This window comes from Pelmatolapia mariae, linkage group LG15 (genome assembly GCF_036321145.2).
Source record: "Pelmatolapia mariae isolate MD_Pm_ZW linkage group LG15, Pm_UMD_F_2, whole genome shotgun sequence".
Lineage (NCBI taxonomy): Eukaryota > Metazoa > Chordata > Actinopteri > Cichliformes > Cichlidae > Pelmatolapia > Pelmatolapia mariae.
This window is the reverse complement of record NC_086240.1, coordinates 34958462-34977656: the sequence shown is the minus strand read 5'-3', so window position 1 is coordinate 34977656 and position 19195 is coordinate 34958462. Positions and strand designations below refer to the sequence as shown.

The 19195-nt window shown below is 38.8% G+C and overlaps 2 protein-coding genes across 3 annotated transcripts in view; both read right to left on the bottom strand.

Annotated features, from left to right (window-relative positions):
• cluap1 (clusterin associated protein 1) overlaps window positions 1-6094 on the bottom strand; it is a 9132-nt gene extending 3038 nt beyond the window's left edge. Inside the window, exons 1-11 of one of the 2 annotated variants that reach the window (XM_063495264.1) lie at window positions 6006-6094; window positions 5474-5541; window positions 5243-5354; window positions 4969-5053; window positions 4688-4867; window positions 1829-1924; window positions 1508-1591; window positions 1274-1407; window positions 1043-1184; window positions 810-882; window positions 592-702 (exon numbers count right to left, since the gene is read on the bottom strand). In XM_063495264.1, the coding sequence (XP_063351334.1) occupies window positions 592-702; window positions 810-882; window positions 1043-1184; window positions 1274-1407; window positions 1508-1591; window positions 1829-1924; window positions 4688-4867; window positions 4969-5053; window positions 5243-5354; window positions 5474-5495 (1039 nt within the window). In that variant the 5' untranslated portion in view covers window positions 5496-5541; window positions 6006-6094. The remainder of the gene's footprint in view (window positions 1-591; window positions 703-809; window positions 883-1042; window positions 1185-1273; window positions 1408-1507; window positions 1592-1828; window positions 1925-4687; window positions 4868-4968; window positions 5054-5242; window positions 5355-5473; window positions 5542-6005) is intronic. The other variant, XM_063495265.1, reaches the window with a different exon arrangement.
• A 3797-nt stretch (window positions 6095-9891) lies between these two features.
• Window positions 9892-18466, bottom strand: slc5a5 (solute carrier family 5 member 5). The gene is made up of 15 exons (XM_063495910.1): window positions 18101-18466; window positions 17448-17513; window positions 17218-17269; window positions 16380-16447; window positions 15761-15915; window positions 15503-15643; window positions 14291-14420; window positions 13832-13920; window positions 13372-13484; window positions 13203-13273; window positions 12744-12830; window positions 11874-12076; window positions 11675-11772; window positions 11436-11521; window positions 9892-9960 (listed from the first exon to the last, which is right to left on the bottom strand). Exons 1-15 carry the CDS (start codon window positions 18464-18466, stop codon window positions 9892-9894), a joined length of 1794 nt encoding a protein of 597 aa, XP_063351980.1.
• Window positions 18467-19195: the final 729 nt, after the last annotated feature.

Below are 19195 nucleotides of genomic sequence, written 5' to 3'. Positions count from 1 at the left end.
AAACAATGAAGGAACATAGAGAAAAAACTCTTGACAACACCTGCTTCATCCTCACAGACCTCCATTCACGCTACCCTGTACAACGCGACTAAATATCCCACCAGCTCCCAGAGACACAAGGAGATAACAAACGCGGTAACGTTTTCCTCGCCAAAGACCATTGCTCAATTAACACAGTGAACAACCAGTATTATGCAGTATTTTGAAGTTCACTAAACATAGATGTTTACATTTTTCATTTCTTTTTTATATTGCAAACATTTGCACTGTTATCAGTATTGGCACACTATTTTATATTATTTTTTGACATCTTTAAAGCCATTATTCAATACATTGTTATTGTCAAATAAATATCGTCAAATAATCGAGATCTCAATTTCAGTGAAAATAATCGTGATTATCATTTTTCCCATAATCGAGCAGCCCTACCAATCAGTGTCTACATTAAACACTGCAGCATGAATGTGTGTGAATGTTTGATAGAAAGCACTTAGATACAGTAAACAACCAGACCATTTTGTCGCATAATTCTCACTTTATGCGGGTGAGAATTGATCATAACATGGATGTGGCTATCCCCAGTCTGCATACCTGTCATGAGGCCGTTTCGAGTGAGATGTGGCTTAGCGGGACGCAGTTCCTCCATGTCACTGTCTGAACCTTCATCCTCGGGAACGTCTATGTCCGAGTCCTCGTCTTTCACTGCAGGCGACATATCGTGTGAAAGTAGTGTGAAAAGTTATAGAAAGGTTTGGATGGGATTGTGCGACACGTTTTTATCTTTAACTCTGTGTGTTTGTTTATCTTACAGGAACTCTTCATCAGCTCCCTTTCCTCTTCTCTCAGTTTGTTCTGCATTAACCTCAGAGTGTTTTCAGCTTCCTGCAGCGGAGAAAGAAAATAACATACAGACATAAAGTTTGCAAATTAACAACCTGTTAAAGCAGATGTATGAATGTTAGTCATATATAAGGAATTTTATGGGACATTCATTTGTAGAACATTTGAGAAAAAATGTTTTGCATATTGTATATTCACGCACCTCAAACCTCTCCTGTTCCAGTCTGTGGTACTCATTAAGCTGAGACTCCAGAAAGGAGAGGTTTCTGAACTTCTCCACGTAGGTCTCATAGTGTTTCTGCAGATCTTCCTCGATCTTCTCGTATTCATCCATGAACGCTGGTCTAAGAGGTTAAGGAAGAAAAATAACCTGTTTGTCTAAGTTTTGTTTCAAGACTTGTTTTTAGTTGAGGAGAGAAAACTTCATACCCACCTGACACTCTGCAGGGTCTGGAGCCTTTTCCGATTCCTCTCCAACTCCTGTTTCTTCTTTTCTATCTTGCCATCCAGAGTGGCCTCATCGGAAACAACGTTATTCAGCATGTCTTTGGTCTTATCCACACTTTTCTTTAACACAAAGACATAGCAACAGAGTCAGCATTACGGTACCTGAGAGGTATAAGCAAGTCCCCTGTGAATTTTGAAATCTGCCACCAAAATTACAGACCAAAACCTCCTTGATGGCAGCTCTCAGGGCCTTTTCAGTCTCAGTGATCTCCAGAGGTCTGGCAATGGCTGCACTTCTCATTTCCTGTGAGCAAAGTGAAAATAAAGACAGCAAAGTAAACCCCTGTGCTACTGAATGATATCTTTCAAAGAGACAGCCCTATAATTGTACAGCTATGTTCATCTGAAATTATATTTACTGTAAAAAAAAAAAAAATCATGTTACTGAGCTCACCAGCACTCAGATTTGAACAGCTGAACATTAAAATGTTAGTTAAGTTAGTCACTGTTTCTTAAAATCATATCCATGTTTTCCCCTCACCCTTAAGTCCACCTCCTTCCCCAGTAAGTCATATAAGGATGCTCCTTTGGACGTGACCTCGGACGCCAGTTGCCGAGCTGCTTTAAGATCTGAAATCTAGAATAAAGACAACGTGAGAGCTAATCAGAAAGTTTTTTTCCTCTACCAAGGATTTACTATAATATTGATTTTTAAAAATAAAAAATAACAAACACGTAGAAAAAGCTATCTTCATGTAAAAACAATGTTTTAAATGATATAAAGCAAAGATTAAAAAGTAAATAATATGGTTTATGTAGATTAAAGATACCACCTGGTTATTGTACAGCTTGATTTATAGTCTTGTAGAGCACACACTGCAGAAACATCCTTGTTTCTATTTATACTTGAACTCTTGTTATTTTTGCGGGACGGTGCATAGGATGTGGGACGAAAAGCACCGGTTAAAGTGTTGGATATACATCCATATACAGAGCTGTGCAAAAGCCACCCTTCATTTAAAAATATGCTTTATTACCAAGAAGCCAGCCCTTGTTGGGATTTTCAAAAGTGGTCTTGAGACCTTTATAACTAAGAGTCTGTCGCAAAATATAATACAAAAAATGTCAAAGACAAAAACACTGTTTGACAGGCATAAAAAGGATTTTTGCAACAACAAAAGAACTATTAGTTGAAAATGTGCCATATCTAAGGAAACCAGGCCAACAGGCCTAAAAAAATAATTTAGGCCAAAAAAGGTGAACAGTGTCTGAAAGTTATGTCCTTAAGGAATAAAACAAAAGAAAATCCAGCAAAGACATGACACAAGACCTGAGAAATACATCTAACCCTTCAGTAATGCAGCTATCGTTTACCAAAGCTTCAGTAAGAAAAGGCTGAAGCATGACAAATTACACAAGAACTGCACTAAAAATTAGTGACAACACGTCTTATAAAGCGAATCACTGCCAATATGTTCAGGGGTTATGAGAGGTACAGCAGTGTCTACAGCCATGTGTAAAACACTGTGGAGGCTCTGTCATGGTTGGAGGCTGCATTTCAGTCAGTGGTGATGGGGATCTTGTCAATATTTATAGTAAAATGGGCACAGAAAAGAACCATCAGTTTTTGATCTGCCACGCAATACCATCTGGAAAGCGTTTGATTGTCAGCGCCTTCCTTTTTAGCATGGCAATGATTTCAAACACACTGCCAGTGTAGAAAAAAAAACAGAGGAGCACTATCAGACATGAACTGACCTTCCCAGATCCTGTAACTCAACATTATTGAAGCAGTGTGGGATCATCTTGCCAGAAAAACTAAACGAAAGACAGCCAGCATCCAAAGCAGAGCTTTGAATGTCCTTTGAGGAGCTTGGAGAACTATTCTTGAATTTATGGTTCAGCAGGGAGCGTGTATTTGCAGTCCCAGGATGGCCCGTCTACCTGCAGAGAGCTTTGTTGTCAATGGAGACAGCCTACTAAGTATGTGGCGCAACTAGTCTGTAGGCAATTCTTGTTTGTTCTGTTGTTGGTCCATCAGCCAGCAGTGGAGAAGAGTGAAGTTGTAACATAAAAAATCTGAAGTGAAACCGAGTGTTGAAAACAATGAAACGTGTCCACTACAGACACTGTCTGTACTTCTCATACTATATATTTTTTTTAATCTTTGAAGGGTTTTTTTTTGCGGTTCTCACATTCCCTTTGAACCCTCCTGTTGCTCCCTTCCCTTTTCTGGCCAACTTGTCAGCCAATCAGCATTCGACAGATACATAGGTCATTCGATCTCGGACTGCATAGGAGCACATCTACAGTAGACAAAAATCCCTCTCTGTCAGAACAGAAATGTGGAAAAAGACAGGCACATTTACAGGACTACAAATTACACTTGGTTAGCCATGGATTGGCCCTCCCAGAGCCCGGACCTCAACATTATTGAAGCGGTGTGGGATCGTCTGGACAGAAAACCTAACAAAAGACATTGGACATTCAAAGAAAAACACTGAATGTCCTTCAAGAAGCCTGGAGAACTATTCCTGAGAATTACTCAGAAATTAGAAGAAAACTTGGTTAACGGAGTTCAGGCTGTGTTGAAGAATAAAAGGTGGTCACACAAAATTAAGCTTGTTAGAATTGTACAAAAAAGATTTTTGCACAGCACTGTATGTCAGAGCTGGATACAATTTAGTACTAAGACTCAATCTTAAGGAAAATTAAGACAATCTGTTGCTTCTAACATTAATTATTCAGTTAAAGCCAAAACCTAAGTATCTATTGTCTTACATTTGTGTGCATGGTGATTCTATCACAATACTTTGCAGATGAACAGCTTGGACGTGACTGCTGGTGAACGGAGTCTTAACCAGCCATGTCTGTGTCACCAATTCACAGTTGTTCCATTGTATAATAACAGAAACATAAACGCAAGTAAATGCAAAAAGCTGAATTTATCCTGCACTGAAGCAAGAAAGGTAATGTAAAAACACAACCTACACCCCTGTCCTGTTCATGAGATTAAAGCCATTTAATTAGTGTTAGCCACATTAATTAGACAACGTGCTAACACTGACAATTTTGTACTTGTTGTTGGGACCTGAATGTAATACACAGCATCCTCAGAACATTTAGCAGACTTTGCTCATTGCTGAGACATTTTACAGCTGCAGTTAGCAGAAGTGGCTCTGGTGAGGAAATAAGAATGGCTGTTTCATTCTGAAACACTGCATATATGGTGTTTGCTTTAATTTATCTTGCTTTCAAACACTTCCCCAAATTAAATGTCACCCAGTGCACATTTTCTTTTTTAAATTCCACAGGGATGAGAGTCTCATAATGTAAAGTATGTGACTGAGGATTTAGTAAAACTGGCATAATATTACACACAGCGTAGTTTGCACCTCACCCGAGAGCCAAGGTCAAACTTGAACTTGTTGTTGTCCTGCTCAACTTTGTCTCCCAGAGCCATCTGCTTGGTTTTCATAGCACTGTACAGGACTGAGGTGATCTTCAGCATCTCTTTCACTGCATAGCCGTCAGCCTGGTAGAGACGCTTAGTGTTCAGCTTGATGTGAGCCTTTGTTGCCTGGAACACAAGGAGACACTGTTTAAGATGCAGTAATAACAGACGTTCATTTGCCAAGAATAAACTCTACAGTCTATAAAAAACTTTCAAGAATACGTCACCATGAACTGGGCCACAGCCTTGATGAAGAATATCCTGTCAGCTTCTGTGTCCACATCAGTAGGAACATCACTCTGAGGTTCATATCTATAAGGATGAAAAGAATGAAAGGGGGCAAAAGGCAAAAAAAAAGCAAAATATATCACAGTATCCTCCACTAGAAACATGATGCTTTAACATGGCCGTGTCCAAATACAGACAGAAAAATGTGGAGGACAGAACAGTGGCAGGATTATTTAGATAAACAATTTGACTTTTTTTTAGGCTCAAGCATACCTCTTCACAAGCCATTTCAGGATTTCTGCCACAAGAGAGAAATTTGGAGTCCTGAAGTTCTCCATAGAGATCAAGCGAGGATAGCCCAAGGCCCTCATCATTTCTGTGAAATCTGACACATAACATAAAACTCCAATTAACTTCTCACTCAGTTATCTTCTTAAAACAAATAAACAAACCAAAAAAGTGGTCACTACAAACAGCGAAGAGCAGACAGTAAACATCACTTACTTCTTAAATCTCGGAAAGACATTTTCAGCTGATTGCACTGTGCGCCAAAGCTTAGACCACTTTGTCCTCTAGCAGGAAAAAAGAAAGAGCACGTGTTAACAGCAGACGAGCTACCAACTGTGCACGTAGGTTTATCTTCGAGACTGGCAGGTTTTCAGTGAGAATTTAGTGTTTGGGGTTTATTAAATTAGAGCTGACGAGATTATCATTCACGACATGAAACTTTGTGCATATCAGCAGATGCTAAAAATACAGACTTCAGTCACTATTTTAAAAAACTGTAATACTAACTGTGATAGAATCACAGGACACCGTATGTTATATGTGAACCTAATCTTGGTGTAGTTTAAGGAGCATGCTTATGACTACAAAGCTTAGCTAGCTCGTAGCAGTATTTAAGTGAGTAGAAAGCTATCGCTTTTTGTCGTTTTTGGCTAACCTTAGGTTAATCAGTGAAAAGACAATATATATTTTTTCAACGATGAAGTTAGCTGTTATTAAACGTAACACGTCGTGTTTCAGGCATCATTACCTGTTCTAGTTGTTCCAAGCTAAGTGATCGGTGGCCGCTATGAGAGACGGTCTCTATGGAAACCAAAATCTTCTACGGAAGCTCAATACGCTCAAAAATGCTATCTGCGATAAAATAGACTTATAAAATCTGTTTCCCTCGCTGTTTGCAAAAGTTGCACAGGCACTAACCAACACAGTGACTGGGAAGAAAACGAAAAAAAAACCCCAAACCAAAACCAAAAGAGGAATGTATTAACAAGAAATAATCACAGGGTATCAGAAAAAATATTCATATAGATTATTGGTTTAAAATGGGAAGAGGTTTTATATTTATACTCTGCTCTGTGGGTAATAGGATTGTTACCAGTGAGCAGGATTTTAAGAGTGTTCTACAATAATTCAAAGAAACCAAAATCATCATTGAATTGTTTCAGGATTTTGCTGTTCGTGGGTTAGCAACATTAGAGTAGATGGGAGAAACCAAGAGAGGATGCGTTACTTTCAAGGGGCTATATTCATTATATGCTGTTGCCATTCAACCCTAAGCCTTGATATTATGTCTAAGAACTGTAGGGACATCTGAGGTGTGCATTTCAGGTTGATGTCAAATCCACAATTCCACTCTATACAGTGGAGTTGTGTGCCATTTTCAAGTTGTGGCACAACTGTAAAAAATAAAGAAATAAATGGAAACTTTCTATGTTCTATTGTGAATAAAATGTGGGCTTATTAGATTTCCAAAATCATTGAATTCTACATTTTACACAGTGTCCCAAAACATAAAACAAAGCAGATAATTTGCATGTTAATACCAAATCATTTGTCAAAAATATAAAAAGGTGGGTGTATTAAAAATATATCAAAGAAATACTTTGGTTTAAAGCGAATATTAATACCCAATTAAAAGTTTTTGAATAAAAGGTCAATGGAAACAGGCACTGGAGAGAAGTGTTAATCATTTGGCAAAGAAAAGAACATTGTAGTTAGTAAAAATGACAGATTGGACTGGGAGGCACCCCCCGTAGTTTAGGCTACATAACTGTAGTCATTGGATTTTTACAATATATCTGTAGAAACCTAAACTAAACTTTCAAATATAAAGTGGAAAGCACAGTATTTGTGTCTTTAGTTGAACATAAAGCAGCACAAGATGGAAAAAGTCAAATAAAATGCTTCAGAATTATCATTTGAATAAAAAGTCTTATTGAAATGTGGAAGAGTGCATTTTTCCTGCATTTGTGTGAAGTGTGTAGAGCAGGGATGTCAAACTGATTTTACATTGTGGGACATGTACAGCTAACTTTGATCATAAGTGAACCAAGTGAAACCAGCGAAACTCCCCTTTCTGTCATTGTAAAGACATTTAGGTAAACATCTAAACCCTGACTTATCTTTATATAGGAAAAGCATTTCCTATGTTTCGTCCATGATAAAAGGTGTAAAATAGTAAATACACCACCCTTAAAAAGTTCTTTTATTCAATAGCAGAAGATTTCTATAGTACATATAGTAGTTGCTGGAAAAACAGGAACTTTTCTGTCATTTATCTATGACAAAAGTGTAGTATGGATGGGTAAGAGTGAGGAGTTTATCAATTAAAAAAGCTGTAAAACTTATGAAAATACAGTCCAAAATCTATGCACTCCTTCACATTTTTCCAAAGCATTCTGGTCAGGCAGACTTTGCCGCTCCGATTCTGACCCCCAAGACCTGTGTTTGACGCCCCTGATGTAGAGGAAATCTCTCTGTGAACCAACATTTTTGATTTGACGGATTGTTTGTTTTTTCTGCAGGGCGCATTATCATTATCTGTGGATGTGTGATATTTTTCTTCTTCTGACTAAAGTTTAACATGCTGAAAATCTAATCAAAAATCACTTTAGTCTTTAGTGAAACACCAAAAAAGATAGAAAACGTGTATCAGCAAGGGCATTCAGGACAGTGCAGGGAACCAGTCTGAGATAAGAGCGAGCCTCTTCCAGAAGAGGGCAGTAGTGAGATTCAAAGACGCTAGCTGGCCGCTAAACCCCCAGAAGAAGAAAGAGACGCAGAGCATGATGGAGCAGACCGGCGAGGCCCATCATAACAAGAACAACTCGTCTGGCAATGAATCTCCAGCCTGCGGCCTCCACAGTAAGCGCCTGAAAGAGCTGGAGAATGCCGCCCTGCAGACCACTTTAATATCGCGGATGGAGACCGAATCGGGGGCGGACGGCGGGAGCTGGACGGAGCAGGAGCCCGGGGAAGGCGAGCAGTCGAACGTCTTGTCCTTGAACCACCGGTCCGGCCCTCCGCAGCAGCCTGGCGCGGATACCGAAACCGAGGAAGCGGAGCCGGATAGAAACGTGGCCAAGGAGCGGGTCGAAGAGGAAAGGACGCTGACGGACCATTTGAATAAACGACTCCTTTCGTCGTTTCTGGAAAAGCTTAACGAACGGGACCTGGCGCTTCCCGGTGTGCAGCGCCTGGACTGTGCTGTAGCCGACGAGGACTCTAACAGGGCCGCCGATGAGTGGTGAAGAAACCCAGCTCATGCGACAACATGGAGGCGTTTGAGGGATTCAGGACAAACGTGCACGGAAGCACAACCTCACCGCTTTAAAGACTGAACTGCAGTCATTCCTGCCAGCTTATCGGAGTGAAAATGGAGTGTGACGAAATATGTTTACTTTTGTAAGGCCACCATGGATGAAAGGTTGATTTAAAATGCAATAAATGAAATTACTGTGTTATAAGCACTTTCGTTCTCATTGATTTGTGTGTAGTTGGCAGCCATGATGGATGCAGTCATGCGTGTGTGTGGATTTTTTTTTTTAGTGACTGTAAATCATCAGCAGGGGTCATCATACGCAAAACAAACCTCTTCAGCCTGTTTCTTACGCAGAGGTCTCATTTTTGAGAATAAAGTTTATTCATTTAGTTGTATATTTATTGCACACAAGATTCCAGAGGGACACATCTCACAATAAATTTCACTGTTCGTGTCAATACCATGACCCACTATATACCCAGCAATAACAGTTCATTTTCTGTCAGGAGACTTTAGGTGTGAATGCAGTCACAGGTGTTGTGGTGTGGAATTTTGTTTTATTTGCTGTGTATTTAGGGTGAAGTGTGAAACTTTGACAGTACAAAGAGGGTGTTCTGTGTTGTGCTAATGGGGTGTGTTCGTAATGTTGCATGGCAGCAGAAAACAAGTGCAGCATAATGAAATAAAGCTTAGCTCCAACCTCTGAGGGGATTGAACTGAGGAATAGCTTGTTTTACCCCTTTATTTTTCTTGTTTACACACATGGGGTTACTTTTGCAACGAAGGTTTTCTTTTTATTTCTCAGATGTCTTTTGGTATAATTGTGTAAAATTGATCTTAGCCACTGAGCCATTTATCTTTGTTTATTTAGAGGTACACCTGCAGTCCACAGTTAAGTAGAAAGTCATAACTGATACATTATTAAAGGGAAAAATCCCCTCATTCTTTAGGAGGAAGTTTTCGGCTCATTCGAGCAGATGTTAAATGATTGCTGAATGAGGAAGCAAGGGTTGAATTACAGTTTAAGCATACCCCGTGTACCTGCCCACATGTCGGTTAATGCTGGTTGAAGTGCAGGTGTGCATTGTTAGGAATATGGAACATACCAGAATGAGTGTTCCCATGAAAGAGCCTTTCATCACCTCTGATAGTCTGTACTTATAGTTTCTTGGCACAGGTGTAACTTAAAATATGAGGCAGACTTAGAACCAAAATATATAGAGAGAAACACTTTGAAAATGAAAACAAACAATTTATTAGTGCTGATAGAGAGAAGATAGCACCGTGATGTGTTCCAGTGGGATAAGTAGTCTTCTAACAGCTATAGACTGTGCAGTGACTTTATTTTCTGTTGTCTCTTTGGTATCCTTCCACTTCATTCGTCCTGCTTGTCCATTTTCATCAAAGACACACACTGTAGTTCTTCTGACACTTTGTCTCCCTCCTGAAAACAAAACAGAAGCACAGTTAGGGAAAAAGTAAAAGAAAAAGCAAGAGGCTGACACACATCTACAATAATGCCTTCTTTATGCACTAACTTTGTTACACCTATTCAACTGCTTTTAACTAATGTATAATCAGTCAATCAGGTAGCAGCAGCTCAATGCATTTAGGCATGTAAGCACAGTTAAGATGACCTGCTGAAATTCAAAACAAGCATCAGAATAGGAAAGAAAAATGTGGCGTGGTTGTTGGTGTCAGGTGGTGTATTTCAGAAACTGCTGATTTGCTGGGATTTTCCCACACAAAAAACTCCAAAGTTTACAGACAATGGTCTGAGAAAGAGTTCCACCAGTTCCCTGGGGGAAAATGCTTTGATGATGTCAGAGGTCAAAGGAGAATGGCTAGCTGCTTTCAGCTGATAGGAAAGTGACAGCAACGCAAATATCAGTTGCTACAACTAAGGTTTGCAGAAGAGCATCTTTCAAAGCACAACAAAGCAGATGGACTACAGCAGGAGAAGACCACAATGAATACCTTTATTCCTGTCAGCATAGAACAGGAAACAGCCTGTAAATTTGCCCACCAGGCTCAGGCAATAGAAGATTAAGAACAACATTCTCCATCTTCTGCAACATTCAGATTTTAGGGTCAGAATTTGGCGTAAACAACATGAAAGAATGGATTCATCCTGCTTTGTACTGACAGTTCAGACTTGGCGTGTAATGGTGTAAGGACAAGAATATTCTTGTCATGTTTTGGGTCACTTATTGCCAACAGAGCAACGTCTAATCCCCACAGCCAGCCAGAGTATCGTTGCTGATCAAACTGACTTCTTGAATGTGACAGTGAGTTCACTGTACTCAACTGTCATAAACATAGAATTAAGCACCTTTGGGATGTGGTGGAAGGGAAGATTTGCAGCGAATAATCTGCAGCAGCTGTGTGATGCTGTCACATCAATATGGACCAAAATTTCTGAGGAATGTTTCCAACACCTTATTGAATCTGTGTCATAAAGAATTAAGGCTACTGTGATTAAAAAACGGGGCACTGACCTAGTACTTCCAAGGTGTAGCTAACAAAATGGCTGATGAGTACACACTTAAAATAAGGAAAAGTGAAAACTTCTTGGACAAGAAATCTTTAACAGACTAATCATAATTTCTGTGTTTACACTAACACCATATTCCATATTCCACTCTGAAGTCATGTGTTGATTTATAAAGCAATAATTACCTTTTAAAACAGATTAATTTATAAATTCATTTTCTTTTGTACATTTTCCCATGGAAATAACACAAATGTAATAAATGTAAATATAACTGACATCTGAGTGGGGAAAAAACTATCCTTCAAACCCCCTTCACGTGTTCTAACAGTATTTAGGGCTGCTGTGCACAGTCCTGGTCCTGGTTGTGCACAAGGACTGTGGAAAGTACAGTCATTGACTGTGTAGGACAGTCATACAGGACTTACTCTGTTTTTAGGGGAACCCTCCACTTTCTTCTTTTTCAGGTCCCACCATAACAAACCTTCTTTAATGTTCTCCCTCTTTGTTGGGCCTGTGTTAAGAGAAAAAGAATGGTGTAATATGTTTTAAATGCACTGTTTGATTGCTCTGGCATATCTGAAGCGTGTGCACTTTTATTATCTTTTATTATCAAATAAAAGCACTGTGAATCAGCAGTTTTCCAAACACAATAACAGCTTTTTACCTGTTGCGTAGCTCACAATTACACCGACAAGTACAACTGAACTAGTTGCCATGGCGCCAAAGTAGAGGTAGGACATGGAGTAGAAGTTTAACAGGCCCCTAGTTTTGGGAAAAACAGGGTAACAACTATTATTATTATTATTATTATTATTATTATTATAAACTAGCATGTACATTTAAGCCTCACTGAACTCACTGACCCCTGGTTATTGGGGCGAAGCCGGGTGGAGACAGAGTGCTGGTCCTCGATAGGTATGCTGCTCTGGGTGGTGTTTATGGATTCACAGGCACCTGCTAAGCTGGGCAGGACACCCATGGTCTCCTCACTGGGTGGATACAGAGTTGAACCTACAGCTAGCCACATAGAGACACAGAAGCCAGCTAATATCCCTGTGAATGCCCCCTGAAACACAGATAAAGCAAATGAGCATCCATGGCCAGCTGGTTTCTAAAATGTTTACCTGTAGCACAGTGTCGCTGTGAAAAAAGTAACGGCCCATGTGAGGTAACACACACTCCACACGTCAGTGGGACCGCCATAAATGTAAGGAATTCAGAAAGTAAATATGTGCACTGATAAATTTCCAGGGAAACTTGTCTGGCTAACAGAACAATATCAAGGTGCTGTGTCAAGAGCGATAAGTGTGAACTTCTTTTTAACTGTTTCACCATTAAACGAGAGCTCACAAAGTTACTGCTTTAAAATGTTTTTTGTGACGTTTCCGAAAAAAGGAGTGGTGTTAACAGTAACACAGATTCATCATGGATCTGTGACTAACACCCAAGTCTTCCTTAATAGATAAAATTAAAACAAAATCTTCTTATGTGATGTCTACATTAATACATGGCAAACATTCAAGTTAATAATTGTTACATTTTCAAGAAATACGTTTCAAAATTTCCATCGAGTATTATGCAATTTAGTTTGAGACATTCTCCTGATATTTTTAGATTAAAGAGAATACAATTCAGACCATTGTTTAAGTCGTTTGGCTTTTACCTGTGAATTTAATCTAAGTACATGTGCTTCTTGGAAGTATTTCTAGATCATTTCTTTACCAGTCACTCACCAGTCTGTTTGCTGCTGGGAAAAATATTCCCAAAATGAACACTCCAAGTAATGGGCCGCTGACCACACCCATGACAGTAAATGATCCCTAAAGAGAGAAGATAAATGGTGCGTTCGAAAATCAACCCCAAAAATTTTGTTACAGAGTACAGTATAAATCTTATCCGTAATTAGTTACTCAGAGGTCAAAAATGTAACTGTCTTACATCTCTTACATATGCACTGCAGGCCTGAATTACTGTGCCCAAGAGAGAAAAGCGCATCTAACATTTCTGAAGTTTCAAAGTACCTCCTGCTGTGTGTGGCACATCTGAAACTGCAACTTTTACACAGTCTTCCAACATTATCTGGGTTTCATGTATGACAACAACAATAGTTGTATAACAACAACTATTGTTTTATCATTTTTGTTAAAAATGACAAAAATCTTTGGTAAAATGATTGATTATGATATTATTACCTGAAGAACTCCCCAGTTCACTAGGGAGGAGAGCGCAGCCACCGTGATACAACCACCGCCATACAGGAGTGCTTAGAGAAAAGGTTCAAAATGCATTATTGCCGAATATGACTTATTCTAAGAATCTGGGACTAAAACATTACAGCAGTAAGTGGTATAGTCAGCCTACACAGTCCTCTGGAAATCAGCATCAGTTTCTTCTGTGTCATGTGAAGCAGATAGGGGTGCAGGATATCCTCCATCGTCACCGCAGCCATGGCATTGATGCTTGTGGAAGCCGTACTGTTAAAAAGAGGCTTGATTAACATTAATCTCATAGCGGCAGCTCACAGGTTATTTGATGATTCTTTCTTGTGCATAAAAATGTGTAATATATATGTATGCAGTATGTAAAAGATGTAACATGCATATGATGAATGCTATACGTTAACAGAGGATATGTAGTTTAGTCTGATATTTCCTCACATTCACTTAAAGACTGAAGAGTTTTCTGTCTTTAAACCTCAAATAGCCTTAAACCATCACACAAGTTACGACATGTCTCAAGCGAAGTTATTTACGCTGGCTCCTTGTAATGTGAGGGACATACCTGCTTCAGGTAAGGTTTAAAGAAACTTCGATTTGGATACCTCAAAGTCCCGCTGTATGCACAGGCAAGGAAAAGACCTGGGAAGCCCGGGTAATTTTGGAATATGTCCAGCACAAAGTACGGCATAAGCTTCATCAGTTGAATAAAGAGTAAAAAAAAACAAAAAACAAAAACAATAAACAGGTACATACTGGCATGTAACATACAAGCATACCGAAACACACTAGTTATTAGTGGTATTCAGTCTTGGCCACATAAAGGCCCTGCTGAGCTAATAGAAATGTCCGTATTTCTTTGTTTGTTTTTTTTCCTTGTACAATCTGGATATTTACTGTATACCTCAATATGCAACTAAGTAAAATATTCCGTTTAGCCATTAGCCTAATTTAACAATAAAATGAGTTTAGCTAAGAACAAATGTCTGCATCTCAAGAAACATCTTAAAACTGACTCATTAAATATTTTGTTGCTCAGTACAAAATCAAAGTAATCTGATTACCAGGTCAGGTTTAGAAATCCTCCCAGACTTCAGTGGATCACACGTGTTGTAAAAAGCAAACATGACGATGCCGCAGATTGCTGCACTGCTCACAATGAGGCACAGACCCACTTGGTTCACAAACAGTGCCCTCAAAATGAAACCAAACATGATGACTGTTTCCACTTCCTACTTACTGGTGTGGGAAAAGTGAAAAACTGTTATTATAAATTTTAATCTAAAACTTGAATTAGATATCATCTATGCTTGGAAGTAAATTTACATTACAAAAAATTGCTGGCTAATATATGGAGATGTTCATTGTCATAATAACACATTCCTTCTTAAGTGTAATCAGTATATAAAAATATGTACATGCAAATATCATAATTAAAAAACCCAAATCAATAGATACGAAATGTCTGTAGGACAACAATTCTTTATAATGTCAAGTGCCTATTAAGAAGAACTAGTGCCTGAAGTATCAGACCTGGATAGTCCTCTCACTTTGAGAAAACATGAATGAGGACCACAATAGCAGACACCTGGTAAATAATGATACTGTCCTGAGGGAGTCACTGTGAAACAATCTACCTTGCATCCATAATTAAATGACAAAAGAACAAGTCTTCTTATTAAAGCTATTTTAAACCATTAGATAAACAAAGATGTCAGAGCTTTCATGAGGATTTTAGAAGACGAGGCTATTCAGTCCAAAGTTGGAGAGTTTTGAAAAATCAGAAACAGGGAAATGGCACAAAAGCAGTCAGAGAATAGCACATTTAAAAAGATGAAGGACAGCAGAGTAATGATGCAAACTGAAGAGCCACAACAATGTTTGATGCAATATATTTTGAGACAATGTATACATGGCTACAATAGCATCTATGGTCAGCCCATAGCACCAACAGCAAACTGGCCTCAAACTGGCAACTTTTAGGCTACAGGTCCATTTTGTTAATCTGTGTGTGTGAGACAACCATGTTGGGGACATCCTCTCTGACTGACATCATGCAGAGCCAGTCTGAAGCCTGAGCTCTTGGCTCATAGGGGTTACTTAAACACATGCTGACCTTATTATTTGAAACTCTGACTGACCTCTTCCTTGTCTTGTCTCATGGCTTTTCAGTGGTTGGTTACGTTTCAGTTATTATAACTGAAACATAATCAGATTTCATGGATACTATGCTTGTGTCATAGTCTGTCTGTGTCAGCATGTAGGTCTTCACTCACCACTGGGCCGCTCTCTCTGATCGACAGGAGATGTATCGCTGGACTTGTGCTTGGTTCACTCCGTACATGGACAGCCAAACCAATGCACCCCCAACAGAGAGGCTCCAGAATGTGTAGCGATGCCGTGGGTCAAAGCTAAAACTGTGGAAGAGCCAAGTAGCATTTGCAGTGACTTGTTCAGTCTTTTTGTATCAAGATGTAGTCGCACACTAATGTAAATTTATAAAGACATTCATAATTAAAAAAAATGTTTTTTACTCATTAAAATTAATGCGTGATCCATTGTTTGCAATCCTCAGTACTTGTGCCGGACCACCAACCAGAACTGTGCCATGGATGTAAATAGCCACAAAGCCCAACAACATGACAATGATCTGGAATACATCAGTCCAGACCACAGCTTTTATTCCACCCTATACAGAGAGGACAGGAGACAGAAACAGAGCGTGAGACAAACGTTTGCACTAGATACCTTAATACCTTTATGTACGGAGTTAAAACTTAACACAAAACCTGAAACACGGCGTCAGCTGAATGTTTGTGTTTTAATCTCGGATTTAAGTTTACTGCTCTGTGTTAGATATACAGTAACAACATTTGGTTTTTATTCTCAGAGAAGTCTGAGGTTAAAAGACATCTACCAAGAGAAAAAACATCCCCCAAAACCAAAATAATCTAACTGCTAGTTTTATCTAGACAACTAACATTTACATTTTATTTTTGTTTTGCACAATAAATTAGCCATCTTATTTTGAAATACATCCTGCACAAATGAGCCAACAAGGCATTTTCAAATGAACACTGAACTCTGAAACAGGTGGTGGTCTGATGCTGCATGCTTACTTGTTTGATGAGAATATTAAAGCAGTCTTCTTACCAGTGTGGTGTACAAGGTGCAGATGAGCCCAGTAGAAAATAGGGATGCCCATATGTTGAGTCCAGTAGCTACAAAAACAGTGAATGAAACAACAGCTTTATTTGTAAACTACAAGAACCAGTCATTAATAATGTGTGAAAACCATCCACAAATTTATGGTAAAAAAGTAAAAATTATTTCTGGTACTAATTCAATTCAAGTTATTTTATTTATACAGTGCCAAATCACAACAACAGTTGCCTCAAGGTGCTTTATATTGTAAGGTAGACCCTACAATAATACATACAGAGAAAAACCCAACAATCATATGACCCCATATGAGCAAGCACTTTGACAACAGTGGGAAGGAAAAACTCCCTTTTAACAGGAAGAAACCTCTGGCAGAACCAGGCTCAGGGAGGGGCGGCCATCTGCCACGACCAGTTGGGGAGAGAGAAGGAAGACAGTATTAAAGAACTAAAGTACTAAAAGACGGTACTAAATATCATACATACAGTAATTAAATTTGCCTTCTTGAGTTTTGAGCAAAGATACTTAATTAAAAAGTTTCATAAAAAGTCAGTGCAGCAGGTCTTAGTGTCAGGTTTAATGTCACCCTTTCCTATCACTGTTTAGATATTTCTCATCACTGTTTAAACATTCATTTTTATAACACATATTTCCCTTAAATTTATTTCACACATCCTCTTCTCAGAAATAAACGGTTTAGCTGAGTCAACACTGATAAGGAACAAAACTTCTGGTGCTATAAATACACACGTGTTCTCCAGTATGACAAAGTTTCAAATAAATGAAAATATCCTATGAAAACAGAGGACCATGTTTAGACCTCACCTACCTTGATTCAGAATTAAAGCTGGCGCGTAGATGACAATCCCTGTGTAAAGCAGCTGTGAGAGAGGAAATTCAAGCAAAGCAGCAAAAAGGTGATAAACACTGGGTTAAAGGAGTGAAGCCACTAGGTTTGCCTGAAGATGAGTAAATATGAGAAGAATTTGAAAATAAAAAATGTCTTTGTGAGCTCCAAATTTTTCAATCCAACAGAGAACATTACATCGTCTGTCTTACCGTGGCAACGAGAAACTGAATGCTCCCCAGCAGCTGCATCCCTCTGCCAAATCTCATCCTCAGATACTGTGACAGGCAGATGGTCGGTGTTATAACCTCATCCTTCTTCACCCCCTATATTCACCATGTTTGAAGGACTACAGGCGCCTTTCAGCACTTGGTCAGATAAATTCTATTACTTTGCTGTTTATAAATAAATTTTCTTGTATCGTTAATTAAAATCCTCAAATCAAACTATTTTTTATTATATTGTTCTAAAATCATCAGTGGCAAATAAAATTGTTGCTCCTGTTACTTTGATAATTGCACAATGTAATGTATATTTATAAACTTTTGAATTTTTTTAAAATATTTTTTTGTTAATCATTGCAATGTGATCATATGAAATTTAAGAAATATGTGATTTAATTAAAAAAAATTACAAAATTTGCAATTCACAATCACAGCTTGTTATATAGACGTGACATGCCAGGGATATTTCCATAGCAATTTATCTTAGTGTGAAAGGGTTTCACAGAATTGTATTACATAGAAAAAATCATCTAAATATAATTATGTGTATCATGAATCATTTAAAACAATTCAGAAGACTGAAATATACTCTTGTTTCCTTCATAAAATAAATGAGGCAATGACCAGGAAGTTATTAAAACCTGATTGGTGCTGGTGATGCCCAGTCGAAAGAAAACCGGCAGGAACAGGTAAGCTGTCAGCAGGGAGTTGATGCTTTGTCCGAGGCACATGTAGAGGAATTTGAAGCCATAGCGAAAACCTTCAGCAGGAACACCCAGAACCTGGACTGCTGACATGAAGCTGGCACAGAGTGACAAGCCAACAGGAATTGCTGGCATGCTCCGGCCCCCAGTGAAGAAGTCGTCAGCAGTCGCTTCCCTCTTCCTTTTCTTCAGGGCATGGAAAAGTCCTATCGCCATAGAAACCAATAACATGGCAGCAAAGACTGCATAGTCAGCCAGGCCAAAACTTGGTCTGGATGGCTCACTAGCAGACTGGCCTTTCATTATTGAGTTTGATAATCTCAACCCTCTAGATTTCACCACAGGCAGGATGTTTGGAGGATCTGTCAGAGGGAATTACATCCAATCAGTAACCAAACAACTCCTCAAGTCTGAAATAGTCATATTAAATTCATATTAATGAATTTTAAATTGAAACATTGTGAGAAGTCCACTAAATGTAACATTTTTGAAAACTGATTTTGGTGGCACAGTGGTGAGCATTGTTACCTCACAGCAAGAAGTTTTCTACATTTAAATTTAACATCTGGCTGCCGCCATTCAGTGTAGAGTTTGTGTGTTTGTCATGTGTTTCTGTGTGTCTGCTTGGGATCTCTCCAGGTAGTCTGGTTTCCTCCTACAGTCTAAACACTTGCAGTTAGTGGGCTAGGGTTAATTGGTGATTCTAAATTGGCCACAGGTGTGAATTCTCTATTAGCCCTGTGACAGAAATGCAAGCTGTGCAGGACCCTGCCCCTTTATTAGCATTAGTATAGGATGATGAAAGTCAGATAAGTGTTTCATGTATTACCCTCATCATTTTCTTAAACTCTTACACTGTTTACAATACGACAACATCCCCACCACACACACACAGATATATATATATTTTTTTCCAAGATGGCGCCACAGTAGGCAGCTTATTACCTCAGCTCCCAGCTCGTTTTTCCTTTCTTTTACTTTTTCTTTGTGTTTTAAGCTTTTTTCCCCCCTACTCTCATGTTTTATTTGAAC

Excerpts from the sequence above, each read along its gene's own strand:
- slc5a5 (XM_063495910.1), bottom strand. The coding sequence starts at position 18,466 with ATGAAAGGCCAGTCTGCTAGTGAGCCATCCAGACCAAGTTTTGGCCTG. Across the intron at positions 13,274-13,371 it reads GCTGATTTCCAGAGGACTGT|CACTCCTGTATGGCGGTGGT; the intron begins GTAGGCTGACTA and ends CTTTTCTCTAAG. Across the intron at positions 9,961-11,435 it reads AGGGTTCCCCTAAAAACAGA|GAGGGAGACAAAGTGTCAGA; the intron begins GTAAGTCCTGTA and ends TTTTGTTTTCAG.